The following is a 27653-nucleotide window of genomic DNA, read 5'->3' as shown; positions in this document are numbered from 1 at the left end:
AGAAAATCACAAGGTGTTATCTTGCCTGCACCAATGTCGCTACTCGTTTCTATTTTCTTTTGCAGTTTTAACAATCCAGCGAGGCTGCTGGCGAACTGCACCTGTTGTGCGTGTACACTGACGAGCCAAAACATTGCTACCAACTGCTTAGATAACTTGTTGGTCCATCTCTGGGACGTAATACAGCACCGATTCTGCGTATCATCGATTCTACAATTTGTTGGTTGGTTTGTGGAGGTGTCTGGCAACAGATGTCTACACACAAGTCACGGAATTCCCGTAAATAACGGACCATTGATTTGGGTACTTGGTGATGGCGCCCTATAGCGACCCAGAAGAGTTCCACCGGCTTCACATCAGGAGAATCTGGTGGCCAAGACATCAAAGTGATTTCACTATCATGCTCTTCAAACCACTGTAGCACGATTCTGGCTTCGAGACACGGAAAATTATGCTGCTGAAGGATAACATCGCCGTCAGGGAAGACACCAAGCATGACGGGACGCAGTTGGTCCGCAGCTAGAATGATGTCTTCGATTACTACCACAGGTACAATGCAATCCCAGTAGAACGTCTCCCATAGCATATTACTGCTCCCACCAACCTGCATCCATGGCGTGGTGGTTGTTTGGAGCCACCGTTCGCCTTGATGACGTCGTTTGTGGAGACGACCATCGACTTGATGTAGCAAGGAACATGATTCTTCCCAAGAGCCGACACGTTTCCAATGATCCACGGTCGAATCCCGATGGTGGTGTGCCCACTGCAATCGTAATTGTCGACGTCATTGGGTCAATATGTGAACGCGTGGGGACAGTCTGCTGTGAAGTTCCATGTTCGACAATGTTGCGCGTGCAACAACACTTTGCTCTTTCGGCAGAGACACCACAGATCATCTATCCTACTTTACAGAGCGGACAAGCCTCCAAACCTCACGTTCTGTGATGAGTCCTGGACGTCTAACCACTTGGCGCCTAATGGTAGTTTCACTGTCCTTCTATATCTTTCCGTAGATGCTCACGACAGCAGCAAGTGAACATTTTGTCAAAGTTGCTTATTTTCAATGGACTTTTCCCATTTGCAGCCTACATCTTCATCAGGGTGATCCCACATCCGTCTCTGCTCAGCTTATACGAGGGTAATCCCAAAAGTAAGGTTCAAAATGGCTCTGAGCACTGTGGGACTTAACTTCTGAGGTCATCATTCCCCTAGGACTCAGAACTACTGAAACCTAACTAACCTAAGGATATCACACACATCTGTGCCCGAGGCAGGATTCGAACCTGCGACCGTAGCGGTCGCGCGGTTCCAGACTGTAGCGCCTAGAACCGCTCGGCCAGCCAGGCCGGCAGTTTTAATCTGCCAGGAAGTTTCGTATCAGCACACACTCCGCTGCAGAGTGAAAACTTCATTCTGATAGGTCTCCTATTTTTTTATAAGTACGTAACTCTGTTTGTGTGGCAGTTGGTCACGCTGTTATGAAGAGTGCTTCACCCTCTACGTGTAAACATGCGCACGCTGCGCTGAGAATGATGCGAGCTACTGTTCGATGTTACCGCCAAGTGCAAATTGCGCGCAGTTATTCGCTTTTTGAACGCAAAGGGCACTGCACCGATTGAAATCCATCGCCAACTGACGGAAGTTTATCGTGAGTCGTGCATGGATGTCAAAAATGTTCGTAAATGGTGTAGAGAGTTTGCAGCTGGTCGGACCGAAATTCACGACGAACAAAGGAGAGGGAGATGTCAATTTCTGAGGAGACATTGTTGAAGGTTGAGCAAAGCATGCGTGAAGACCGGCGGATTACCCTGGATGATCTCTGCACGTTGGTTCCTGAGGTTTCCCGAAGCTCCGCTCACAGAATATTAACGGAAACATTGAACTGTCGGAAGGTGTGCGCAAGATGGGTGCCACGCATCGTGACTGAGGACCACATGCGGCAACGAGTTGATGCTTCCCGCGCATTTCTTCACCGCCTTACAGCCGAACAGGACAACTTTCTGGACTCATGTGTCACGGGTGACGAACCCTGGGCATAACACTTTACATCTGAGACCAAGCAACAACCACGCCAGTGGCGCCATCCTTCTTCGCCAAAGCCGCGGAGCTGGCGGCGAGCTGGTATGACGTGGGCATACAAAAACTGCCGCAGCGTCTACAAAAATACATCGATAGACATGGTGATTATGTCGAAAAATAGCTAAATGTTCAAACTGTAAACTGATGTAAGTCATTGTAGAAATAAACAGACCTTACTTTTGGGATTACCCTCGTGTACTTTCCTTGCTGTATCACGTGCCCGCAACGCCACCATGTGGCATCCAGAGTCGCCGTGAGCAGTGGTCGTAATGTTTCGGCTGTTCAGTGTACGTCCGCAAGCAGTATGTTGAGATAGGAGGCAAGAGGGGACAATTGCCCTCCGTTTGGAATCTGAAGTAAAGATTTTTATTAATTAGAGAATTCTCGTATATTTCTGGAAGTGATTCCCCCACGAATCTACTAAGCATTATGTGACTGATCTCAGTAAGAAAATTTTATGTCTTTAGCAATTGTTGTATAACTTTTCATTCCATGGCAGTTTGTCCTGCACCTCCCCCTCCCCCCCCCCCCTGCCACCTAGAACGGTTTCTGTAGTAGAGACATGCTGTTGCGAGCAATTTAAAACCAGTCAAACCAAATTGACCGCGTTTGAATATACCGTAGACCCGAGAAGCCATGGACCCCGGTTGTCAACTAGGCACTGCGCAAGCTGTTGGTGGCCCCATCATGGTGCGGGCTGTGTATACATGGAATAGACTGATTCATTAACCGAAAATGGTGGCGGCACGACTCAGTAGTTCTGCAGTGGACTTGCAACGACTTGTGTCCATGCCACGTCAAGTTGCTGCAGTACGCCGTACAAAAGGAGGTCCCACACGATATTAGGAGATATCCCCCAGTTAAAAGGATAAGTACTGAAAAATGCTAAATAAGAGAATAGTGTGTGCTGGTAGAAAGCTTATTACTGTGGTGATAATTGTTACTCTGCATACGGTACATTTTGACAATGTTGACTGGAATACTCTCTTTCAAATTCTAAAGGTGGCAGGGGTAAAATACAGGGAGCGAAAGGCTATTTACAATTTGTACAGAAACCAGATGGCAGTTATCAGAGTCAAGGGACATGAAAGGGAAGCAGTGGTCGGGAAGGGAGTGACACAGGGTTGTAGCCTCTCCCCGATGTTATTCAATCTGTATATTGAGCAAGCAGTAAAGGAAACAAAAGAAAGGTTCGGAGTAGGCATTAAAATCCATGGAGAAGAAATAAAAACTTTGAGGTTCGCCAGTGACATTGTAATTCTGTCAGAGACGGCAAAGGACTTTGAGGAGCAGTTGAATGGAATGGACAGTGTCTTGAAAGGAGGTTATAAGATGAACATCAACAAAAGCAAAACGAGAATAATGGAATGTAGTCGAATTAAACCGGGTGATGCTGCGGGAATTAGATTAGGAAATAAGACACTTAAAGTAGTAAAGGAGTTTTGCTATTTGGGGAGCAAAATAACTAAAATGGCTCTGAGCACTATGGGACTTAACATCTATGGTCATCAGTCCCCTAGAACTTAGAACTACTTAAACCTAACTAACCTAAGGACATCACACAACACCCAGCCATCACGAGGCAGAGAAAATCCCTGACCCCGCCGGGAATCGAACCCGGGAACCCGGGCGTGGGAAGCGAGAACGCTACCGCACGACCACGAGATGCGGGCGAGCAAAATAATGATGGTCGAAGTAGAGAGGATATAAAATGTAGACTGACAATGGCAAGGAAAGCGTTTCTGAAGAAGAGAAATTCGTTAACATCGAGTATTGATTTAGGTGTCATGAAGTCGTTTCTGAAAGTATTTGTATGGAGTGTAGCCATGTATGGAAGTGAAACATGGACAATAAATAGTTTAGACAAGAAGAGAGTAGAAGCTTTCGAAATGTGGTGCTACAGAAGAATGCTGAAGATTAGATGGGTAGATCACATAACTAATGAGGAGGTATTGAATAGCATTGGAGAGAAGAGAAATTTGTGGCACAACTTGACTAGAAGAAGGGATCGGTCGGTAGGGCATATTCTGAGGCATCAAGAGATCACCAATTTAGTATTCGAGGGCAGCGTGGAGGGTAAGAATCCCAGACCAAGAGATGAATACGCTAAACAGATTCAGAAGGATGTAGGTTGCAGTAGGTACTGGGAGATGAAGCAGCTTGCACAGGATAGAGTAGCATGGAGAGCTGCATCAAACCAGTCTCTGGACTGAAGACCACAACAACAACACGGTACCACAGTAGCTATGCCAGCCGAACTGAAATAATCTAAATCTGGCTCTTTTTGTTTAAAGAATATTCAGACTTAATACTTGCCTTTTGCTTGAAATCATTTTTCTCACTTGTATTTCATACAAGTAATATTAATGTGCGCACTGTCCTTAAGTAACTTTTCTTTCAAATCTCAATTTTATCGAGCACGCCAGCTTTCAATGCATTTTACCGCCCACACATTGTAATTCAAATTACTTTTAGCTACTAGTCTACTACTATGTAACCCCCCACGTTCATTTAAAATAACATACAAAAATGTGTTCACTACACTCGTGGAGTAACGTATTGAGCTTCTGAAGTCTACTTTCCCGCAGTTCCTACTGCCTTTGTCTCGTCATTTACCAAGTAATGAATAATAAAAAAAGTACTCTTTAGTCAAAGGCGCCTGTTTTGCCTACCAAACAGAACGAATACTTCTCAGCCAATCCAGTTGAGATATGTTTGCGCTAACTCTTCCAGTTATTTCTAGTCAAACAAATTATAATTACAAATGCAGATGCTCAATAGTTACCCACACAAAACACAGAATAGAAAAAGCGCTATTGGTCGCCTGTACTTCACTGCAATATAGCATTAGAAGACACTTACCAACAAAGACGTCTGGTCAGCATCGTACACGGTCACCTTCTACCAGTTCATTTAATTTGGAAAAAGAACATTGCTTGTCGCTTGTCCCTCTTTCCAATAATAATCATCAGTATTTTTGCGTGACAATATTTAACGACGAGTAATAATTATTTTTCAGTGACATTTAGGTTGTTCTCCGATTTTTGAGTTCCCCACCATGTGTCTCGTCCTGCATTTTCATTGCTGCTGGTGGGTGCCTTAGCTTGTTCAGGCGTCTGCTTTTGTTTTGGACAGCTCACGATCAAACAAACCTGTGACATAATAAAATAAAAATCACTGTGAATAAAAAAAAAGGATTTTACCACATTACCACTTTTCATAACTTCAGTTTCGATGCAGGGTAACCACGAGTGCATACAGAAAGAAAGCGGGTTACCTGCGCAAGAGGAGTCAGTCGTAGTCTGCTTGACCCAGCGCGTAAAATATCACCTTGTTATCTGCGGCAGCCGGGTGGTGGCCCGGACTGGCGTAGCTCCGAGCCAGCCGGCGACCTGGAATGAGCGAGACATTCTTCGCCCGCTTTCGGCGTAAGCAGTCTAACTCAAACGATTTTGCGGAAAATAATACATAAAAAATAGCATCTTGATTTTCAAGTTATTTATAGCTTTATATGTCAGCCTCATGATGAAGCGACACACATTTCGATAATGGTCATACTTAAAATGATATTTGCATTTAAGCATGAGGCTGCGTGAAATTTGAAAAGTTTGCGATGAAAAATATTTATCGCTATGATTTTCCGTTTGGTGCTTATTACACCATACGTTGCTGCAGATGAAATTTAGCTGGGATATTGAATTTTTCTGTAGACTCGGGAGAAAGTTTCTGTCTGTCTCCAGTCCTGAGAAAATGCAGTTTATGTAGAACATTCACTTTCGACTGCATGTGCGCGAGAATGAAATATTCATAACATCCCTCATGTAACTTACGCCGTTCAAGATATCGATACGAGATTTTGGTAAGTGATAGCACGCAAAGGGAGAATATTTTGCCATACGGTTATCTATGGTGATTAGCAGAAGCTATGATTTTTAATCCAGCACTGCATTTTTAAATAGTTCTCGACAGCTAGTGAAAAGAGAATTTGCTAGTATGAAAATAAATATGAAATTTCTTCTCTTATGTTACTGAAAACTGAAACAATGAGGTTTTCCGTGGTCGCCAGTTGCTTGTTTAATATGTCGTTGTTTCAGAATTATGTCACAATAGCATGAGAAAAATCGGGCCATTAGCGCCTGCGAGTATCTTGAGCGAATTGAAATGGAAGGTGAGGAATTTCTGAGCTCTTTTGCGACTGGAGATGAAACGTGGTAACTCATTATACGCCTGAGACAGAAAAATGCGGTAGCGTCAAACCAATTCGCAATCTGCCAAAAAAATTATAAACGGCAATTACGGGCAAAAGTCATAGTCTCAGTGGTTCGGGACCGATAAGGCATCATTAAGGTCGAATTTCTGCCTCAGGGGAGACCATCCATAGGTATGATATTGTGAGACCCTAAAGAACTCAAAAGGAGCATTCAGAACAAAAGGGGTGATTACTGAAGAGGGGTGCGTGCCTGTAGCAAGACAACGCCCGTTCTCACACAGTCCTAGCCACCAAGCCACTCTTGGACTCATTTAGAGGGATGTCTTGAACCCGTTCCCCCATATTTCTGATCTCTGATCTGGCGCTTTCGGGATATATTTTCACCTCCTTGAAGGCACACATGAATGGAACTAACTTTTCAGATTTTCAGTCGACGAGCAGTTCAGAAAGAGCTTCTGGAGTGAGTGAAAGAGCTGGTGAGTGTTCTCCGAGGGATGTCTTGAACCCGCTCCCCCATATTTCTGATCTCTGATCTGGCGCTTTCGGGATATATTTTCACCTCCTTGAAGGCATACATGAATGGAACTAAATTTTCAGATTTTCAGCCGACGAGCAGTTCAGAAAGAGCTTCTGGAGTGAGTGAAAGAGCTGGTGAGTGTTCTCCGAGGGATGTCTTGAACCCGCTCCCCCATATTTCTGATCTCTGATCTGGCGCTTTCGGGATATATTTTCACCTCCTTGAAGGCATACATGAATGGAACTAAATTTTCAGATTTTCAGCCGACGAGCAGTTCAGAAAGAGCTTCTGGAGTGAGTGAAAGAGCTGGTGAGTGTTCTCCGAGGGATGTCTTGAACCCGCTCCCCCATATTTCTGATCTCTGATCTGGCGCTTTCGGGATATATTTTCACCTCCTTGAAGGCATACATGAATGGAACTAAATTTTCAGATTTTCAGCCAACGAGCAGTTCAGAAAGAGCTTCTGGAGTGAGTGAAAGAGCTGGTGAGTGTTCTCCGAGGGATGTCTTGAACCCGCTCCCCCATATTTCTGATCTCTGATCTGGCGCTTTCGGGATATATTTTCACCTCCTTGAAGGCATACATGAATGGAACTAAATTTTCAGATTTTCAACCGATGAGCAGTTCAGAAAGAGCTTCTGGAGTGAGTGAAAGAGCTGGTGAGTGTTCTCCGAGGGATGTCTTGAACCCGCTCCCCCATATTTCTGATCTCTGATCTGGCGCTTTCGGGATATATTTTCACCTCCTTGAAGGCATACATGAATGGAACTAAATTTTCAGATTTTCAGCCGACGAGCAGTTCAGAAAGAGCTTCTGGAGTGAGTGAAAGAGCTGGTGAGTGTTCTCCGAGGGATGTCTTGAACCCGCTCCCCCATATTTCTGATCTCTGATCTGGCGCTTTCGGGATATATTTTCACCTCCTTGAAGGCATACATGAATGGAACTAAATTTTCAGATTTTCAGCCGACGAGCAGTTCAGAAAGAGCTTCTGGAGTGAGTGAAAGAGCTGGTGAGTGTTCTCCGAGGGATGTCTTGAACCCGCTCCCCCATATTTCTGATCTCTGATCTGGCGCTTTCGGGATATATTTTCACCTCCTTGAAGGCATACATGAATGGAACTAAATTTTCAGATTTTCAGCCGACGAGCAGTTCAGAAAGAGCTTCTGGAGTGAGTGAAAGAGCTGGTGAGTGTTCTCCGAGGGATGTCTTGAACCCGCTCCCCCATATTTCTGATCTCTGATCTGGCGCTTTCGGGATATGTTTTCACCTCCTTGAAGGCATACATGAATGGAACTAAATTTTCAGATTTTCAGCCAACGAGCAGTTCAGAAAGAGCTTCTGGAGTGAGTGAAAGAGCTGGCGAGTGTTCTCCGAGGAGGACATAAAGAATCTTATTCCACTTCTTCCACGACTCGCAACATGCATTCAACGGGGTGGTGACTACGTGGAAAAACAGTCAACTACACTTACTTTCTGAACATCCTTGGTATACGCGAATCTCATCACCGCCCAATCCAGAATAAGACAGTTCTCCGCTCGCTGACCACTCGCATAGGGCATCTAAGTGATGCTGAAAGTGTATCATTTGAGCTTAAAAGGCCAATGACTACAATACAAGATTGCTATTCACAACCATGGCAGCCAATGAAGAACGCAACATAGGCAAACATAATGAACTGCAGCCAACAGATTGCTCACCTTACGTGAAAATTTGTGACAAGTTCCTATGGGGCCAAAGTGCTGAGGTCATCGGTCCTTAGGCTTACACACTACTTAATCCAGCTTAACGTAACTCACGCTAGGGACAACGCACACACGCACACCCATGCCCGAGGGAGTACTCGAACCTCCGACGGGAGAAACAGCGTGAACCGTAGCAAGGCGCCGTAGACCACGCGGCACACATTATGTGAAGCGTGTCAGTGACGGAATGGGTAAACGTCATCATAGGGTTGGTATCCAGACGCTCTTCTACAGTAACAATAAGCTTTAGTACGAGTCGGCCTCCACCAAGGGCAAAATATACAGTAGCACCTCGCTAATCCGGCTGCTACGGGACAGGGAGCATGGTCGGAACGAAGAAAGGCCGGATTTTTAGAGGAGCACTTTCAATGGCCCATGAAATCAAATAATCGTATGGCATTGTTGGACGGGATGTCCCAGTCAGGTTCGGCGGCCAAGTGCAAGTCTATTTCCGTCGGCGCCATATTGGGCGACTTGAGGCCGATGATGAGGATGAAATAATGATGATGATGATGATGATGATGACACAACACCCAATCCCGAGCGGAGAAAAGGAATCGGACCCGGGTCCAGTGCATGGGAGGCAAGCACGTTACTACCCAGCTAAGCAGGCGGACTATTGGCCCATAACATCACAGTATAATACAACTTTAATTTTGAACGAGAAATACAATTTGAAATACTGTTCCATATCAAAACGGCAATAAAACGAAAATAAAACCCCAGATCTTACGTGATCTGGGATAAAACGGTAACACACTGATAGATCTTACACCAAAGAGTAATGCACAGTAGCGCCTGTACTATAAAATGTCTGTATCGCGCTGTAAGACATTACTGTTAGTGAAAGCTTAACATCTGTGCATAGCTTATTACAGTACTGCACTGAACACAACTGATCTGCATTTAACTGTTTAAAACTTGAGAAATCACACGGTAAAAAATACTCTGTTCTTAAGTAAGACGAAAAAAGTCTGTAATGTTCTTTTGCTTAGCAGACGACAGCCTGGTTTTTGTCGGGATGTTCCGCCATTTCCTAATCCATAAAGTGTCTATTGGAGTGGACGTAGAGTATTGTTCGATATACTGAAGAGCTACTTGTATATCAAAGGCACTTCTAGCGTCTGTGTGTGATACTCGAGTCGTAGGTTCATTGGCTTACATGTCGTCATCGTCTTCCTCGTTCCCATCTGTTCTTTGAGTCACATTTGACAACGTTCTACTGTGTGCTCCACACACTGTGGAAGTATGCAGGGCAGATTCTGACTGTGGAAAAGTACATACCGGCGACACCGGCAGACCAGTAGCTACAAGCATCCGGGAGCGCCAGCGCTACATTAGACTTGGACAGCACAACAATTCTGCGGTGGCCGAACACGAGAAGGTCTGCAGCAAGAGAATAAAATTGAACGAAACTTGCTCACTTGTCAAGCAGCCAGGGACGGTGTTAGGACGAAATCAGGGTGGCCACTGACAACTTGAATAGAGAGCATCCACTACCCTGGCTGCCAGCCATCAGAGCCCGTCGGGCTGCACAAATAAACTTGACACGCGAGCGGCGAGTGAACGGCCTAGTCGCCGGTGACTGCCAACAATGACTCATACTTCGAGGCAACAGATAACAGCAGATCCCCTCTTCTTGCACCACAGGGAATCAATCTAATGGAGTTCCCCAATCCTTCCACCGCAAGAGACTAATAACATTAACGGATTTTAAAATTGTGACGGAGTGCCACGCTCTGTAGACGAGTCATGACGAAATATAATGGCCGCTGGACAACAATGTACACCTTGTGAAACGTCCCCTTTGGAAAATTATCAATGACTGTGCTAGTAAGCTTCTACGTTATTTGATTTTCAAACAGCTGAGCAAAACTGAACGTACTCAGACATTTCTCTCTTTATTTACTCTGATCATCACTAAACTGACACAATATTTTTTAGCGCAACGCAGTCTGACTTTCAATAATCCCTACAAAAGAATGGCCCTGATTAACAATAACCTGTACCTTTCATGAATCACTTACCCCACAAAAATCTTCGTTACTCGAACTACTGCAATACAGCTAGCGCCAATACCGCCAGCTACATAAAAGATTCAAACTACTGAAGGCACTAACTACTGATAGGCCTAGTTACAAATGAAAGATTTTGATAGAGAACAAACAATGTATTTACCTTAATAGTGTTATATATATTCATCGTCCGCTTATAGCAACCTCTCAAAACTCTGGCATCTCTCTCTCTCTCCACATCCACCACTGCTGGCGGCTAACCTCCAACTGCCCAACGCTACGCGCTGTTCTCACCCAACTGCCCAACACTACACAAGCAATGTTCCAACATAGAGTTCAATCAGCCACAGACTGCACACAGCACAGTCAGTGATTTTCATACAGAGCGCTACGTGGCGTTACCAACATAAATACCTAAACAGCCTACTTACACTTGCTCTTTCCAATGCCAGGGACAAAGGGAGAGTGAGTGAGAGAGTGAGTGAGAGAGTGTGAGAGAGAGTGAGAGAGAGTGAGAAACGGGGATATAAAATTAATTATGCAAATCTGATACTAGATTCACATTGCTGGCGAGATAAGTTGATTGATAACGAAAAACGACTTATCATGTGACTAATTAACAATTTGCTCAATTAAATCGTTCATTTTGAGAATAAAAACTAATTTGCTCCAACCAACAACCACATCGATGTCACGCCTACAAGACGGACGATTGGCAAACATTCTGGTGTTCGCCGTTCAATACTAACAGAGAAAATCGGCTTTGCTCGGGTGTCACTTTATTTATAGAGGTGTACGACCACGCCCGTAACACGCAGCGCCTGGCCTTGCGCTTAATGTTTATGACGTGACATCTCCTGAACTATATGTTGTACAGTGATATAATTTTGCAGGTACATTCAGCGACACATGCGGATACTGCCTGCAAAATGTGTTGCGAACAGAGTTCGTAACAACGAAATAATAAATGTAAACGTGCGGCAGTTTATCTCGTAAGATTTCTTATCTTCTGAAGTATATTTCGTACAATGCTATAATATTGTAGGTACGTTCAATATGTTGATACTGCCAACGAAATTTATTGCGAAAGGAGTAAGAAGTAGAGAAAGAATAAATTTAAACGCCATGCATGATGCGGCAGTTTTTCACGCATTACATTGTTTATGACGTCATATCTCCTGAACTGTGTGTCTTACAATGATACAATTTTGCAGTTACATTTAGTGCTATATGTGCATACTGTCTGCAAAATGTATAGCGAATACAGTTAGTATTAAATAAGTAATCAATTATAACGTCATGCCTCATGCGGTACTTTTGCTGCATGAACAGTGGAAAAGCAGAAAACAATACTGTTTTCCTTTCATCATTCTGGAGGGGTTATCAGTGAGAAAAAAATTTCTTAAATACTTGAAATTATGTGTAAAGTTTGTTGCAAATCGCTAAGTGCTCATATTCTGAAATATTGGATTGAATGAAGTCCGGGAATTCACGCGTCGCGTGATACGCTGCTTTCCCAACTCCAACCCCAGCCCTTTGATAGGTAGGTGGTTCTTAACGACACAGCTATTGTTGCTTGACTGTAAGGTATATGTGTACCAAGTTTGGTTGAAATCGGTCCATGGTTTAGGAGCAGATGTAGAAAACACACACACACACACACACACACACACACACACACACACACACACACACACGCGCGCGCGCGCGCGCGCGCGCGCGCGCGCGCTCTCTCTCTCTCTCTTTAATAATACGTATGGATTAAAATCCATCAAGATAATGGGGATATAAAATGTAGACTGGCAATGGCAAGGAAAGCGTTTCTGAAGAAGGTGCCGAGGTGCGCCTTCAGTCCGGGACACAGGAACTGTTGTCCTCTCTTCCTCCAGTCGTGTTGGCCACGGGTGCCAATTCGCCCATTGCGGAAGTGCACTGTGGAGAGATGCCTAGGAGACCATCTCCCAGACCCAGGAGAAGGGAGGGAGGGGGTACAGAGTTGTTCAAAAATGCTGGACGTGTAATTCCGTGTATAGCTGTAAAGCGGAAGTCGCCTCCATCTTAGCTCAAGGTTGTCTTTCCATCACTCAGGAAGCAGTCTCGTTTAACATCCTGTTGTTATCGAGTGTCACAATTACCGACCGGCAGCTTACTCCGGTGATTGCTCACACACCGTTATGCGAAATGCTACACTCGCGTCCGTTGCAAGGAGTCCGTCAGTAGTCGCGTAGTAAGCTACAACGCGCCTCCCTTGTTTCTGCTTTCGCATCCAAACTCTGACGTAACACTCTCGTAATCACTCATATTCCCTCCCCCCCCCTCCTCCCTCTCTCTCTCTCTCTCTCTCTCTCTCTCTCTCTCTCTCTCTCTCTCTCTCTGGGGATTAGTTCTTGATTTTATTGTTTCACGGAACTTCTGATGTGTTTGTCTTGTATAGTACCTGGCTTGCAGCAGGATGGGAGTTGACCATTTACGCTGTTATTTGCGATTGAACCATATTAACCCTTTTAACAGGGCTACTTCATTTTGTGTCCTCTTTTGGTTATAATATATATTCAAGCTAACCTCTCAAAATGCTTTTATCTGACTTCAGTTTTCCCCCGTCCACTTTTTATTAATTCTATTAACCTGCTAATGGAAGAAGAATCCGGATGCCAACGCGGTCAAGAGATAGATCAGCAGGTGGGTGGCCACCGCCCTGATAGGGAAAAGGTGTGAAGTTATTTATCAGCTTTTAACCTCGACCGCCGCTGATGCGTCGATTGCTTCGATCTTAGTAACACCCCGTTACGTGCAAGCTACAGAATGCGTTCCATAAGTAATGCGACCAATTTTTTTCTGACGCTACGGTACACCACAGCGTGTTGTAACCGGCTGGGCTAAGTGGTGGGGTGCGGGGGGGGGGGGGGGTGGGAGGAGGGAATGTTAGCTTCAAAACGCTCTTCGTCTCAGAGTCAGGACGTGCGTTTCCGTCAACCTCGTTTTGAGTTTTTGTAACACGGCATAATGGATCATTCTGTAAAGCAACGGTACGCTATCAGATTTTGCGTTATACTTTGTAAGTCCGTCACCGAAACGTTTCCATTACTTCAGCATGCCTTTGGGACTGTTTGCTTGTCCGAATCACAAGTTTGCCGATGGCACAAGTCGTTCATGGAAGGCCGAGAGAAGATCACCGACGAACCTCGCAGTGAACGGCCGTCAACTGCGCGAGTCGATGAAAATGTGACGCGTGTGCGCGTTTGTTTGAACTCAGACAGACGGCTGAGCCTTCAATTGATAGCACAAACTCTAAACATGTCAAAAGAACCGTTTTCCGCATTGTGACCGAAGATTTGAACATGAGAAAGGTGTGTGCCAAACTCGTCCCAAAAGTGCTGAATGACGAACACAAGCACATGCGAGTGCTTCGGTGCCGAGAAATGTTGGAAATGTGCGAAAATGATCCTAATATTTTAAACTCAGTTGTCCCTGGTGATGAGTCGTGGATTTTTAAGTACGACCCTGAGACGAAAAGGCAGAGTTCAGAGTGGCACACCCCATCGTCGCCCTGTCCCAAGAAGGCACGCATGAGCAAGTCCAGGATCAAAACCATGCTCATTGTCTTCTTTGACGTCAGAGGCATTGTCCACCACGAATTCTTACCTATCGGGACTACAGTGAACTCAGCTTTCTACTTGGAAGTGCTCAAAAGACTGAAAAGGAGGGCCTCACACAGCCGAAGCGACATCAAGGACACGTGGAAAGTTCACCACGACAACGCGCCAAATCACAGCGCCTTCGGGACTGATGACCTTCGCTGTTTAGTCCCCCTTAAACATCCCCCCCCCCCCCCCCCCACAGCGCCTTCATTGCCAGGACCAAGACGCCATTGGTTCCCCAGCCTCCCTACAGTCCTAACCTGGCTCCCGCTGACTTTTGTTTTTTTGTTTCGTCGGTTAAAAGGAGTCATGAAAGGAAATCACTGGGACACGATTGAAAGCATCCAGGCGTATGTTACATCAGCTCTAAAGGACATTCCGGAAAAGGCATTCCAGGATGCCCTCCAGGCATGGAAACACCACCTCCAGAAGTGTATCGACGCTAGAGGGTGCTATTTCGAAAATTTTTGATCATTCGTACGAATATATTCAATAAATGATTTTTATGAATTTGCTCGCATTACTTATGGAACGCACCTTGTATTATCAATTGTCCTGTCGCTACAAACTCAAGACCCATAAGAAGGCCGCTGCAGCCGAAGCTGAAACGTCAGTTTTGTTCAGTAACAATAATTTTACAACACGACGCGCCGCCATACCCATAAAACTTCCATGTCAACTGACCATAGACGCAAAAATCGACGCATTTAAACTGTGAAGGTGATGGCTGCTTCTGTTTGACAGTACATGCCACTCTCTTCACGCCAGTCTGAGTGGCAGAGTGGTTCTAGGCGCTACAGTCTGGAACCGCGCGACCGCTGCGGTCGCAGGTTCGAATCCTGCCTCGGGCATGGATGTGTGTGACGTCCTTAGTTAGGTTTAAGTAGTTCTAAGTTCTAGGGGACTGATGACCTCAGAAGTTAAGTCCCATAGTGCTCAGAGCCATTTGAACCATTGGAACTATCTTCACCTACATCTATACTGTGCGAAACATGGATAAGGTTACGTCCCACAGTATTAGGGTTTTTCCCGTTCCATTCACGTATGGAGCGCGGGAAGAGTGATTATTCAAACGCCTCACGATCCCTATGGGAGTGGTAGGTAGGTAGTTGCAGTATATTCTTAGAGCCATCATTCAAACCTGGTTCCTGAAGTTTTGGAAGGAGGCTTCCTTGGGATGGTTTAAGTCTATCTTCAAGAGTCTGCCAGTTCACTTCTTTCAACGTATCTGTCTACGCCGCGGGTCAAACAAACTTGCCTGCTGTGCTGCCCTTCCCTGTACAGTTCAGCATAGTACGGAACCCACGTACTTGACTAGGATTCTAGGGTAGGTCGCGCGAATGATTTGTAAGCAATCTCCTTAGTAGACTGACTGCATTTCCCTAGTATTCTACCATTACACGGAAGTCTGATATCTGTTACACCCAAGACTGAGGCTATGCGATCGTTCCATTTCATATCCCTATTCAGTGTTGCGCCCACGTATTTTTGTGAGTTAACCGATTCGAACTGTGACTCACTGATGTTATATTCATAGGATATTATGTTTTCTCTCGTTCTGTGAGGTACGCAGTTTTAAATTTCTGAAGATTTAGAGGACCACTTTGAAATCTTATGAAGGTCTGACTGATATATTTGTGCAGCTTCGTGCAGACTGTACTTCGTTTTAGATTGCTGCATCATCTGTGGAATGTCTGTGGCTATTATTAATATTGTCCACAAGACCATTAATGTCCAACATGGACAGCAAGGAACCCAGCACACTTGCCTGGAGTACACCCCAAATTACTTCACATCTGTCGATGGCTCTCCATCCAGCACGACATGCTGCGTCCTTCCTACCAAGAAATCCTGCACCCAGTCACAAATTTTCCTGATACCACCATGCTATCGTATTTTCGGTGATAAGCACAGGTATGATACCGAGTCAAATGCTTTCAGTCCCACAGTCGTCCTTTTCAGGTAGCAACGAATATGTGTGCCATGTCTGGTTGAAAACGATACTGTAGCTTATGAGGAGATGTTGAACATGTACACTGCTCAGCCGGAGCATTATGACTACCCATCTCTTAGCTGGCGTGTCCACTTTTGGCACGGATAACAGCGGCGACTCTTCATGGCATGGAAGCAATGAGGCCTTGGAAGGGTCGCTGGCACCACATCTGCACACACATCTAATTCCCGTAAATGATTAGTTCTGACGCCACGTTCAATCACATCCCAGATGTACTTGATCAGGTTCAGATCTGGCCTATTGGAGGGCCAGCAGATCATCTGGAACTCGTCACTGTGCTCCTCGAGCCACTGCATCACTCCGCTGGCCTTGTGACATGGCGCATAATCTTGATGAAAAATGCCACTGCCGCCGAGAAACATGATCGTCATGATGGGGTGTACATTATCTGCAAGCAATATACTGTATGATATTCCTTGCCCGTCATGCTGCCTTACACAACTTCACTGGACCCATAGATACCCACATGAATGCGTAATGGAACCGCCGCCAGTTTGTCTCCGTCCTGCAGTCAAGTCCCCTGGAAGACGACGGATTCGTGTCCTCCCATTGGCATGATGAAGAATGTATCAGCATTCATCAGACCATGCAACGCGAGTTCGGTTTCAGATAATCTATGTATTCGGAATCTATTCTCCTTGGGATGGAGGCGCTCGTTCTGTTCCAAATAGCTAATTATGTTTGAGCTCAGAGTATGTTCTAAGATTCTACAACAGATCGCTGCCAAGGATACTGGACGGTAGTTTCATGGTTCACTTCTACCACCCTTCTTCTGAACAGGTGTGACCTGTGCTGCTTTCTAACTATTGTTCACGGTTTTTTGTTCGAGGGATCTACTATAGATTATGAGACGCCCGCTAAACCCGCAGGGCAGAACAGGTGATTAGGATTGTGGAAAGGGCCAAATAAGCTGTCGGTCAGGTTCACTCAGAATTGCAATTTATTATAATTTAATAACACCTTTAAACCAAAATAGCACATACCCGAACATTTAGAACTAAGAGTTTCAAAATGCCAATTATTTCACGGCTGAGGGCCTCCAAACAAGAAATCTTAAAAAGTCAACAAAATAAAAATGCATTTAAAATAGCAAATAAAATAATTAAAATATATATGGTATCACAGCTAGGCTGGAAAGCCTCGAGGCAAAAGTACACTCCTGGAAATGGAAAAAAGAACACATTGACACCGGTGTGTCAGACCCACCATACTTGCTCCGGACACTGCGAGAGGGCTGTACAAGCAATGATCACACGCACGGCACAGCGGACACACCAGGAACCGCGGTGTTGGCCGTCGAATGGCGCTAGCTGCGCAGCATTTGTGCACCGCCGCCGTCAGTGTCAGCCAGTTTGCCGTGGCATACGGAGCTCCATCGCAGTTTTTAACACTGGTAGCATGCTGCGACAGCGTGGACGTGAACCGTATGTGCAGTTGACGGACTTTGAGCGAGGGCGTATAGTGGGCATGCGGGAGGCCGGGTGGACGTACCGCCGAATTGCTCAACACGTGGGGCGTGAGGTCTCCACAGTACATCGATGTTGTCGCCAGTGGTCGGCGGAAGGTGCACGTGCCCGTCGACCTGGGACCGGACCGCAGCGACGCACGGATGCACGCCAAGACCGTAGGATCCTACGCAGTGCCGTAGGGGACCGCACCGCCACATCCCAGCAAATTAGGGACACTGTTGCTCCTGGGGTATCGGCGAGGACCATTCGCAACCGTCTCCATGAAGCTGGGCTACGGTCCCGCACACCGTTAGGCCGTCTTCCGCTCACACCCCAACATCGTGCAGCCCGCCTCCAGTGGTGTCGCGACAGGCGTGAATGGAGGGACGAATGGAGACGTGTCGTCTTCAGCGATGAGAGTCGCTTCTGCCTTGGTGCCAATGATGGTCGTATGCGTGTTTGGCGCCGTGCAGGTGAGCGCCACAATCAGGACTGCATACGACCGAGGCACACAGGACCAACACCCGGCATCATGGTGTGGGGAGCGATCTCCTACACTGGCCGTACACCACTGGTGATCGTCGAGGGGACACTGAATAGTGCACGGTACATCCAAACCGTCATCAAACCCATCGTTCTACCATTCCTAGACCGGCGAGGGAACTTGCTGTTCCAACAGGACAATGCACGTCCGCATGTATTCCGTGCCACCCAAGGTGCTCTAGAAGGTGTAAGTCAACTACCCTGGCCAGCAAGATCTCCGGATCTGTCCCCCATTGAGCATGTTTGGGACTGGATGAAGCGTCGTCTCACGCGGTCTGCACGTCCAGCACGAACGCTGGTCCAACTGAGGCGCCAGGTGGAAATGGCATGGCAAGCCGTTCCACAGGACTACATCCAGCATCTCTACGATCGTCTCCATGGGAGAATAGCAGCCTGCATTGCTGCGAAAGGTGGATATACACTGTACTAGTGCCGACATTGTGCATGCTCTGTTGCCTGTGTCTATGTGCCTGTGGTTCTGTCAGTGTGATCATGTGATGTATCTGACCCCAGGAATGTGTCAATAAAGTTTCCCCTTCCTGGGACAATGAATTCACGGTGTTCTTATTTCAATTTCCAGGAGTGTAGATAGAACAAACATATGCAAGGTGCAATACAAGCGGCTGAGGGCCACAATTAAATTTGAAAATTTCAAAATATATTACCATCATCTTTTAAGGCAGAAGGTCGCAATGTTTTTGCTTAAAGGGTATTTTCAAGAATGAGGTTTTAAGCGGCTTAAGGCCGACAATTGATTTTCCAAAATTCCAAAATACACAAAGTCCATTAAAAGTAAGAAATTTTAAATCATTGGCTCTGATAGATTATAAACAGACAATTAAACACCGGTGAGAAGGACAATAAAGAAAACGGTAGTCAGAAGCCTCCAGGGAGGTCGGTCTGCCCTCGTTCACTTAGGTCAGACACGTGGTGAGCCCAACTACACTTGATGTGTCGGAACCCATCCAGGGGACAGCCACGGAATGACCGACTCAACGACTTGCTTACCACCAATCGGTACATGAGAACTCAAACACACAAGATTACGAACGTGATTATCCACAATGAAATACGTGTTAACTGTCAAAACTACACAGTATGTTGGATAGCGACAACAGGTGAGGAAAAGAAGCTACCTGAAATTACGTCAGTGGCCAGGGCAGGTAACCAGAACACTAACGGCCACAAGGCAGAAAATTCCGCTGGTGCACTCGAATTGTAGTCAACCAATATAGTTAATTGCACTGTATGGCGGTTACATTTCAGCAATAGAAACACTCTGTGTTGCTCACAGGAAAACCTCCCCAATAGCGAACCACCGAAACGAACCACACAACATGAATGGACGTGGCTTGGGTAGTTGAAACCACTACTCAACTTTGACGTCCTGGGTCGGTGAACCACGAAGCTCGTAGCGATCGCACAGCTCCACACACGCTCCGACACTGCCCAGGGACCGCCAGTGGACCCAGCCGACTGCACCGCGCGGAGATAACTTCACTGGTCCGCAGTAACCGACCGACTCGCCGCAGAATGCCGACAACATCTAAAATAGTCGTCAGCGGAAATAACGCCAGCCACACACACACACACACACACACACACACACACACACACACACAACCTGACAAACACTTGCACGAAGACCTGATCGATACCCAACAGTAAGCACTCACGAAGACAAATCTGGAGGCGATGCGCACACGCACATACATCCGACTCATGAACGCGTCGTCCGGTAGGACGACCGACCGACGATCCACCAATACCGTGGCCCGGCTCAAGTTATGCATGGCGGCAATGGTCGGGCGAGCCATGTCGACGTAGACCTCAGTGCTCCAACCAGACTGCGCTAGTGCCGCATTGCAACTCCTCGACTGGCAGAAGCGGACTGCGCTCCAGACGCGTTCCAACTGACTGGCAGACCCGATCTCACAACCTGAACTGCCTACGGCAGACAACGACCGGAAAGTAATAACAGTCGAGCGAAGATTCTACGAGAGGGGATATATCGATACGCGCTGCTAGCGCCGGTCACGGTCAGGCAAAGCAGGAACTCAGTGACAGTAGTAATTTAAATTAATGTGGTGAGGGGGAAGTACGTTAAAAACAGGGTGTAAAATACCTGATGGCGGGAACTCGAGCCACGCACGGCTCAGATTATAGTTAACAGAGGGGCTAACTCAGCCGCAAATTGCGTGTAGAATCTGACAGGGGTTCCATCGGGCTCTGGGGCTTCGTTCAGTTTTACGATTTCGTCTGTAGCTCAACGCCACTGACAATAATCTCTCTTACGCTCATCTTGTCAGTGGTACGAGGATTAAATTGGGGCAATACTTCTGTTTTTTTTCGTTGTAAAGGAACGTTTGAAAATAGAGTTAAGCATTTCTGCTTTTGTTTTGCTATACACAGTTTCAGTTCCTGTCTTGTCCATGAGTGTTGCATGGGGGCTTAATTATTTAAAATGCAAATATTTTTAGTAGCTGTATGTCCGATTACGCTGTGTCTCGTAAACGGTTGGCCCTGACTAGTATTATTACGCAATCTGACTGCATAGAACAACAACAAAGAATGAAATGAAAATTTTCGTCAACACAATTAATTAAGTCCCCAGCAACTATAAAACCTACGAAGCCAACAAAGCACAAGTGTAGCTGTTCTGTGTGTGGAAGTGTGATTCAACGTACACATCTGGCACGGTTCTTCTTCACTAAGACAAGAAATTTTAAATATCATTTATACTGAAGTAATTAAGAAAAATAGAAATCCTATAATTGCGTAAGGAAAGCAGAAATACACTCTAATACAATAACACGCGCCAGATGCTTTGTTGACTGAACCTGTAATGACGCATTATACAGGACATTGAAGTAATGAGAAAAAAAGAAAAGGAGTTTGTTACCTCATTTATATTGATGAAAATCACTCTAATCCTTACAATATATCTCCACACCGACTCTCTACTACCACATCTCAACAAGAATTCTCCAATATCACATCTCAGCAAGCACTGCCTACTAGCACATCTCAACAAACACTCTACTACGAGCTCTCCCCAGGAACTGACTACCACGAGTCCTCGACAGGCACTGACTACTACGAGCTCTCCCCAAGCACCGTGGAGGCGGCTTAATAATACTCTTTGGCGCAATCTCTGGCGCAGTGGCTCAGTGTAGCCACCTTTCAGTGTCTGGACACAAACTTTGGTGCCACTGACGGCCTTTACAAACGACCAGAATTTCTTTGGGTTTTTCGAAAGTTCTTTTGATAATATTCTGCTGCGGTAGTAATTGAAGGCTTGACGCATGTTGCTCTCTTGACTGCCAAACGCGTTTCAGTCAACATCTCTCTGTCCACAGCCTTGTGCTTCTCTTTATATTACACTACAGTCTCTCTTTCTTTAGAAGTTATATTTATAGTGACTGTATACCATTGTGGATAGATTAGCATGGAGAGCTGCATCAAACCAGTCTCAGGACTGAAGACCACAACAACAACAAATACCACTGTGATCGAAATGCCGTAGCTGGAGAACTCTGTGTGAAAGGAGGCCTTCCCGCGGCCTCGTCGTGTCTGCGCGGCAGCTACACAGCTCTCGTGTACAGAGAGAGGCGTAGCTGGTGGCCACGGGTGGCGAGCAGCCAAACAGGTTGCGGCGGCTGCCTGACCTCACCTCGGCTCAGTCCGTCAACAAACACATCTCAGTCGCGGCCCGGCTGGCACGCCACGCTGAGCAATTGCTCCAGCACGTACGGCGCTCGCCCTGTGCTCTTCTGACCTTGTGTTACCCGGTAATGAGGAGGCAGACGATGAACGGTATGCCTTCTGGAGTGTTCCTCTTGTAACTCCATCAGTGGCTTTGGTAACAGCGAACTAGACCATCGACGTTCTTCAGAGGTGAAGAGGCAGAAGACCGAAATCCGTTCGGCATTTCTCGGTTTCCGCTAATGAAAGTAAGTAGATGAACTTGAAATAGTTCTCTCTCTGTCTACTCTTAATTACGACAGTTATGGCACACGGAAAGATTGGGGATAAACAAGTGAATATATTTCTGGATTATTGCCTCTCCGTATTATTTTAGCTTACGTATTACCGTCAAACTGTGAAATCAGCCATTTTATGGAATAACCAAGCATTATAGAGTACTAAAAAGCATTAGACGGGGTATGAGATCATCTTATTTAATACTTCACTTAGGCATTTTAATAGTGTGTTGACTACGTTTAGCCGGCCGTTGTGGCCGAGCGGTTCTAGGCGCTTCAGTCTGGAACCGCACTGTTGCTACGGTCGCAGATTTGAATCCTGCCTCGGGCATGGATGTGTGTGCTGTCCTTAGGTTAGTTTAAGTAGTTCTAAGTCTAGGGGACTGATGACCTCAGATGTTAAGCCCCATAGTGCTTAGAGCCATTTGAACTTATCTTTTTTCCAAAAAACAAAAAAAAAAAACAAAAAAAAAATTTGACAGATACAAAATCCACAGGCATCATCGTTGTAGCGATGTTCAAACTAGAAATTTATATATTTATTGAAAGTTAAATTAAAATACGAAAAATATTGCGATTGTCTGAATATTGCCTTATTCTGAAGTAGATGCACTTTGTAGCTTTTTAAAAAATCACTAAAATGTAATAAACAAACAATTTTTAGCACTTATAACACAGTTATTATAAACAATAACTGTGTCTAAAATTTCAGATTTTATATATTGCGAAATTGTACTATTTTGTTGAAACAAGCAGAACTGAAATGAGATTTTAGTAATCTTTGAGAACATGTCTCTCTGGAGTACAGCAGCTTATTTATTACTTAAAAAAGAATATGAAGTCACAACCGCAATAAATAATATTCATTTGTAAATGAGATTTTAAATTGTAAGTAACTTTTTACTCACAAACACCTCAGGAAGCTTTGGCATTTATTTTGCTCATGCACTTCATAAATCTGTTAAGAAAAAAAAAAAAAAAAAAAAAAAAAGAAAGAAATGGCTCCGAGCACTGTGGGACTTAACTTTTGAGGTCATCAGTCCCCTAGAACTTAGAACTACTTAAACCTAACTAACCTAATGACATCACACACATCCATGCCCGAGGCAGGATTCTAACCTGCGACCGTAGCGATTGCGCGGTTCAAGACTGTAGCGCCTAGAACCGCACGGCCAACCTGGCCGGCCGTTGTTAAAAACATTGATTCTTTGTTACATGTTAATAGTCGTTAAACTGTTAAAACATGGTCTGCAGGATAAGTAAATAAGTGTTATAATTTTGGTATTTCAATTTAACTTTCGAGCTTCAACACTTTTTCATTTTATTGTTATTCTTTGCCCATGTCCATTTCACATTTGAAGACATGCGAGGAAAAATGGGCTAATCCTCAAATGTAAGAGATTAGAGAAAAGTTTTGCCATCTGTTGCTAGGTACGGGAACTATCAAAATCGACATTGATCTCACCAGTAAATATTACTTACGGGTGAGACCAATGTCAATTTTGATAGTGTCCGTACCCAGCAAGAGATGGCAACACTTTCCTCTAAGCTTTTACATTTGAGGATTAGCCCGTTTTTCCGCGCACGTCTTCATTTCATGTAATACCTGTGCATTTAATATATTTACCGGAAAAAGTATCAAACGGAAAATCTCAAGACATTCTATATATTGCTTACGTATTCTGCACACTACCTTGCTTTGACACATTGCCAGTAATACGAGCCGCTGAGAACCAAAAACGCCCAATGCACAGACATCCTGCCCACATGGAAGTGAATATAAGAGAAATCGATGAGGCAGCTTTTCATGAATGTCTATGTACACAGTTTCAGTCTACAACACAGATAAATCTGACTCAATATAAATTCAATAGATGTCAGAAGGATGCATAAATGCTACGATCTCACAAACGACGATGTGCTTCAGGCTCTTATGGTTATCAGCGCCTTTGTACGTATCTGAATATAACTTCTAAACATAGTCACCACCGGTGATTGGTGCCTGCAGGACCTTGACTAGTTGTGGTGGTGGTGGTAGGGGGAGGGGGGGGGGGGTGAGCGCTTCATTGCGCCTTTTGCTTTTAAAAAGACGCCAAATGCGTGTGATTGAGCTAGATCTATGTCGGAAAGAACGTGACGAGTACTGAACACTGTCATGTTATCAGTATAACCAGACAAGTTTTACAAATATATGACATGAAGCGAGACACATTCTGTTACGCACTCGATATGATTCGTGGTAACACTGAATAGCAAGATTACAAACACTCTGATTCGCTATATTTGTTTGAAATTGTGCACCATGCGTCACTTAACCTTCAATGACTGTCATTCAGCACACGTGTGAAAAATTTAAGCATAAAGTCTAGAATAAGATACTCTGAACACACAAACCACTGAAAAGTAGAAACACACACACATTTGCAAACCACTTTACAGAAGAGAATCACAACCAAGCTGACAGAAAAACACCAGTAAGCAGTAACAATTTCTAGACAGCTAATGCCCACCTACCAGAGCTCAAAAAAGGTCCTCTGTAGTATAAATATAAGATACGCCACCCTTTTCACTTGAACAAATTATTATTCTTATTGTTTTGTTGTGGTCTTCAGTCCCAAGAGTGGTTTGATGCAGCTCTCCATGCTACTCTATCCTGTGCAAGCCTCTTCATCTCGGAGTAACTACTGCAACCTACATTCTTATGAATCTGCTTACTGTATTCATCTCTTGGTCTCCGTCTAAGATTTTTATCCCCCACTCGTCCCTCCAGTATTAAAGTGGTGATCCCTTGATGTCTCTGAATGTGACCTACTAACCGATCCCTTCCTCTAGTCAGGTTGTACTACAAATCTCACGTCTCCCCAATTCTGTTCAGTGCCTCTTCATTAGTTACGTGAACTATCCATCTAATCTTCAGCATTCTTCTATAGCACCACATCTCAAAAGCTTCCATTCTCGTCTTGTCTAAACTGTTTATCGTACATGGCTACACTCCATGCAAATATTTTCAGAAAGGACTTCCTGACACTTAAATCTACACTCGGTGTTAACGAAATTGTCTTCTTAAGAAATGCTTTCCTTGCAATCGCCAGTCTACATTTTATATCCTCTCTCATTCGAGCATAATCAGTTATTTTGCTACCCAAATAGCTCATCTACTACTGTAAGTCTCTCATTTTCAAATCTAATTCCCTCAGCATCACCTGATTTAAATCGATTATATTCCTTTATCCTCTTTTTGCTATTGCTATTGTTGATCATCTTATATCCTGCTTTCAAGACACTATGCATTCCGTTCAGTTGCTCTTCCAAGTCCTATGCTGTCTCTGACAGAATTACGTCATCAGCAAACCTCAAAGTTTTTATTTCTTCTCCCTGGATTTTAATTCCTACGCAAATTTTTCTTTTGTTTCCTTTACTGCCTACTCAATATACACATTGAATAACATCGGGGATAGGCTACAACCCTGTCTCATTCCCTTCTCAACCACTGCTCCCCTTTCGTATCCCTTAACTCTTAAAACTGCCATGTGGTTTCTGCACAAATTATAAATAGCGTTTCGCTCCCTGTATTTTACGTTTGCCGCCTTCAGAATTTGAAAGAGAGTATTCCAGTCAACATTGTCAACAGCTTCCTCTAAGTCTACAAATGCTAGAAACGTAGGTTTGCCTTTCCTTAACCTATCTTCTATGAGAAGTCATAGTGTCAGCATTACCTCGAGTGTTCCTACGTTTCTCCGTAATCCATACTGATTGTCCCCAAGGTCAGCTTCTACCAGTCTTTCCATTCGTCTGTAAAGGATTCGTGTTAGTATTTTGCAAACGTGACATATTAAACTGATAGTTGGGTGATTTTCACACCTTTGTTTGGAATTGGAAGTACTATATTCATCTCGAAGTCTGTGGGCATTTCACCTGCGTCAAGCATTATTATTATTATTATTATTATTATTATTATTAGGATTAGGTTATAATTTTCGTCTAAAATTTCCGATAAAGAATTTGCTTACTTGTTTCTAACAAACCTACACTTTCAGTCCGTATATTCAGAACTATATCCCGAGTACGACATTTTTCATCCTTAGAATGCCACAAAACCCCACACTTTCAAATGGTTCAAATGGCTCTGAGCACTATAGGACTTAACTACTGTGGTCATCAGTCCCCTGAACTTAGAACTACTTAAACCTAACTAACCGAAGGACATCACACACATCCATGCCCGAGGCAGGATTCGAACCTGCGACTGTAGCAGTCCCACACTTTCTTGGGCTCAAGTTACCATCTTCTCACAGTGTGTGAGGAAGTCGGTCGATTTGACCGAAGAGAAAAAATTCGTCTGAATTTCTACGATTGTCATCGGGCGACGAGATCGGCTACAGTGACAGGCGCACTGCTTTGAATAGATCATCGTCGGTATCCACCGGTGCCACTGCGACCGTAGTGTAACGGTTACTCAAGGCTTCGTGTTCGAATGCTTTAAACTTTCCCTTACACGCCGTCCGGGGGCAGGGCACGTGGCGCCGCCGCCGACAGCCTCCGAGAGCCAGGTATACAGCCGTCGCCAGGAGGTGGCCCGGTCACCTGTCACCGGCACAGTGTAGTGTCGTGCGGGGATCTAAGCCACCTCCTCGCGCCGGCGGGAATCCTGGCCGCCGCAACGGCAGCAGGAGGCTGACGTGGAGCGCGCGGGACGATTCACAGACACACACACACACACACACACACACACACACACACACACACACCCAACACACACACACACACACACACACACACACACACACACACCTTTTTTTCAGTAGAACTAGCTAAATGCAACGTTACAAAAAGAGTGGTGTCAGTTGAAATCATGAGTAAAATACAGTCAGAAAAACTACAGATCTGTTCCACTTGAATAAATGAAAAAAACTGTGTTGGTTCTTTTCTTTTGGTTGCTCCCCACAGATTGCTTTCATTCGAAAGAAATGAACATCCAACCGCTGCGTAAAACTGCAACCGACGGAATCAGTTATCAAATATTATTGTTGAGGGTATTTTTGTTCTGTCGTTGCAACTACAAGAATGCGTAATTTTTTTCACCAGGCGCGTTTCGCTTTATTGAGGTAAAGAGTCATCAGTGGTCTGTAATTAAGTTATTTACATTTTGATTTGCTTTTATATCGAAAAACAGTTCGTTAAGAATAAGTTGTACTTACGGTGATTTTCGGTTATTTCTCGCTTACATCGGGAAATGCCGTCTGCTAGCACATCGTTGTTTTTCTCCGTTAGACATCGATAATTTTTGTCTAATTTTTAGTTATCTGTAGCACTATGCATTTCTTATGTTTTTCACAACACACTTTTATGCACACCACTGTATTGTTTGTTTTTGTACTTCTAAGTATATGTTATGGTTTATCAAATATTAGTTTGGTCAGATAGACTGGTTTCACTGAAAAGCTACAAAGGAATGAATCGACT

General features: G+C 44.8%; 2 protein-coding genes across 3 annotated transcripts in view; both read left to right on the top strand.

The window, feature by feature from the left end:
* The window catches only part of LOC124794460 (major facilitator superfamily domain-containing protein 6), a 218786-nt gene that overhangs the window by 78073 nt on the left and 113060 nt on the right, over window positions 1–27653 (top strand). The window contains exon 1 of one of the 2 annotated variants that reach the window (XM_047258109.1): window positions 21926–22160. The exons of the other annotated variant lie outside the window; for it this stretch is intronic. The gene's annotated coding sequence lies outside the window, so the exon portion shown is untranslated. Of the gene's footprint in view, window positions 1–21925; window positions 22161–27653 lie in introns of those variants that run through there. 2 annotated transcript variants of the gene reach the window in all.
* On the top strand, window positions 6690–26794 carry LOC124777115 (circumsporozoite protein-like). The gene is made up of 9 exons (XM_047252403.1): window positions 6690–6765; window positions 6887–6940; window positions 7062–7115; window positions 7237–7290; window positions 7412–7465; window positions 7587–7640; window positions 7762–7815; window positions 7937–7990; window positions 26703–26794. The coding sequence occupies exons 1-9, from the start codon at window positions 6690–6692 to the stop codon at window positions 26792–26794; spliced, it is 546 nt and encodes a 181-aa protein (XP_047108359.1).

This window comes from Schistocerca piceifrons, chromosome 1, assembly GCF_021461385.2.
Source record: "Schistocerca piceifrons isolate TAMUIC-IGC-003096 chromosome 1, iqSchPice1.1, whole genome shotgun sequence".
Taxonomy (NCBI): Eukaryota; Metazoa; Arthropoda; class Insecta; order Orthoptera; family Acrididae; genus Schistocerca; species Schistocerca piceifrons.
Note: the sequence above shows the minus strand (reverse complement) of the source record. Positions and strands in the feature narration are given on the sequence as shown.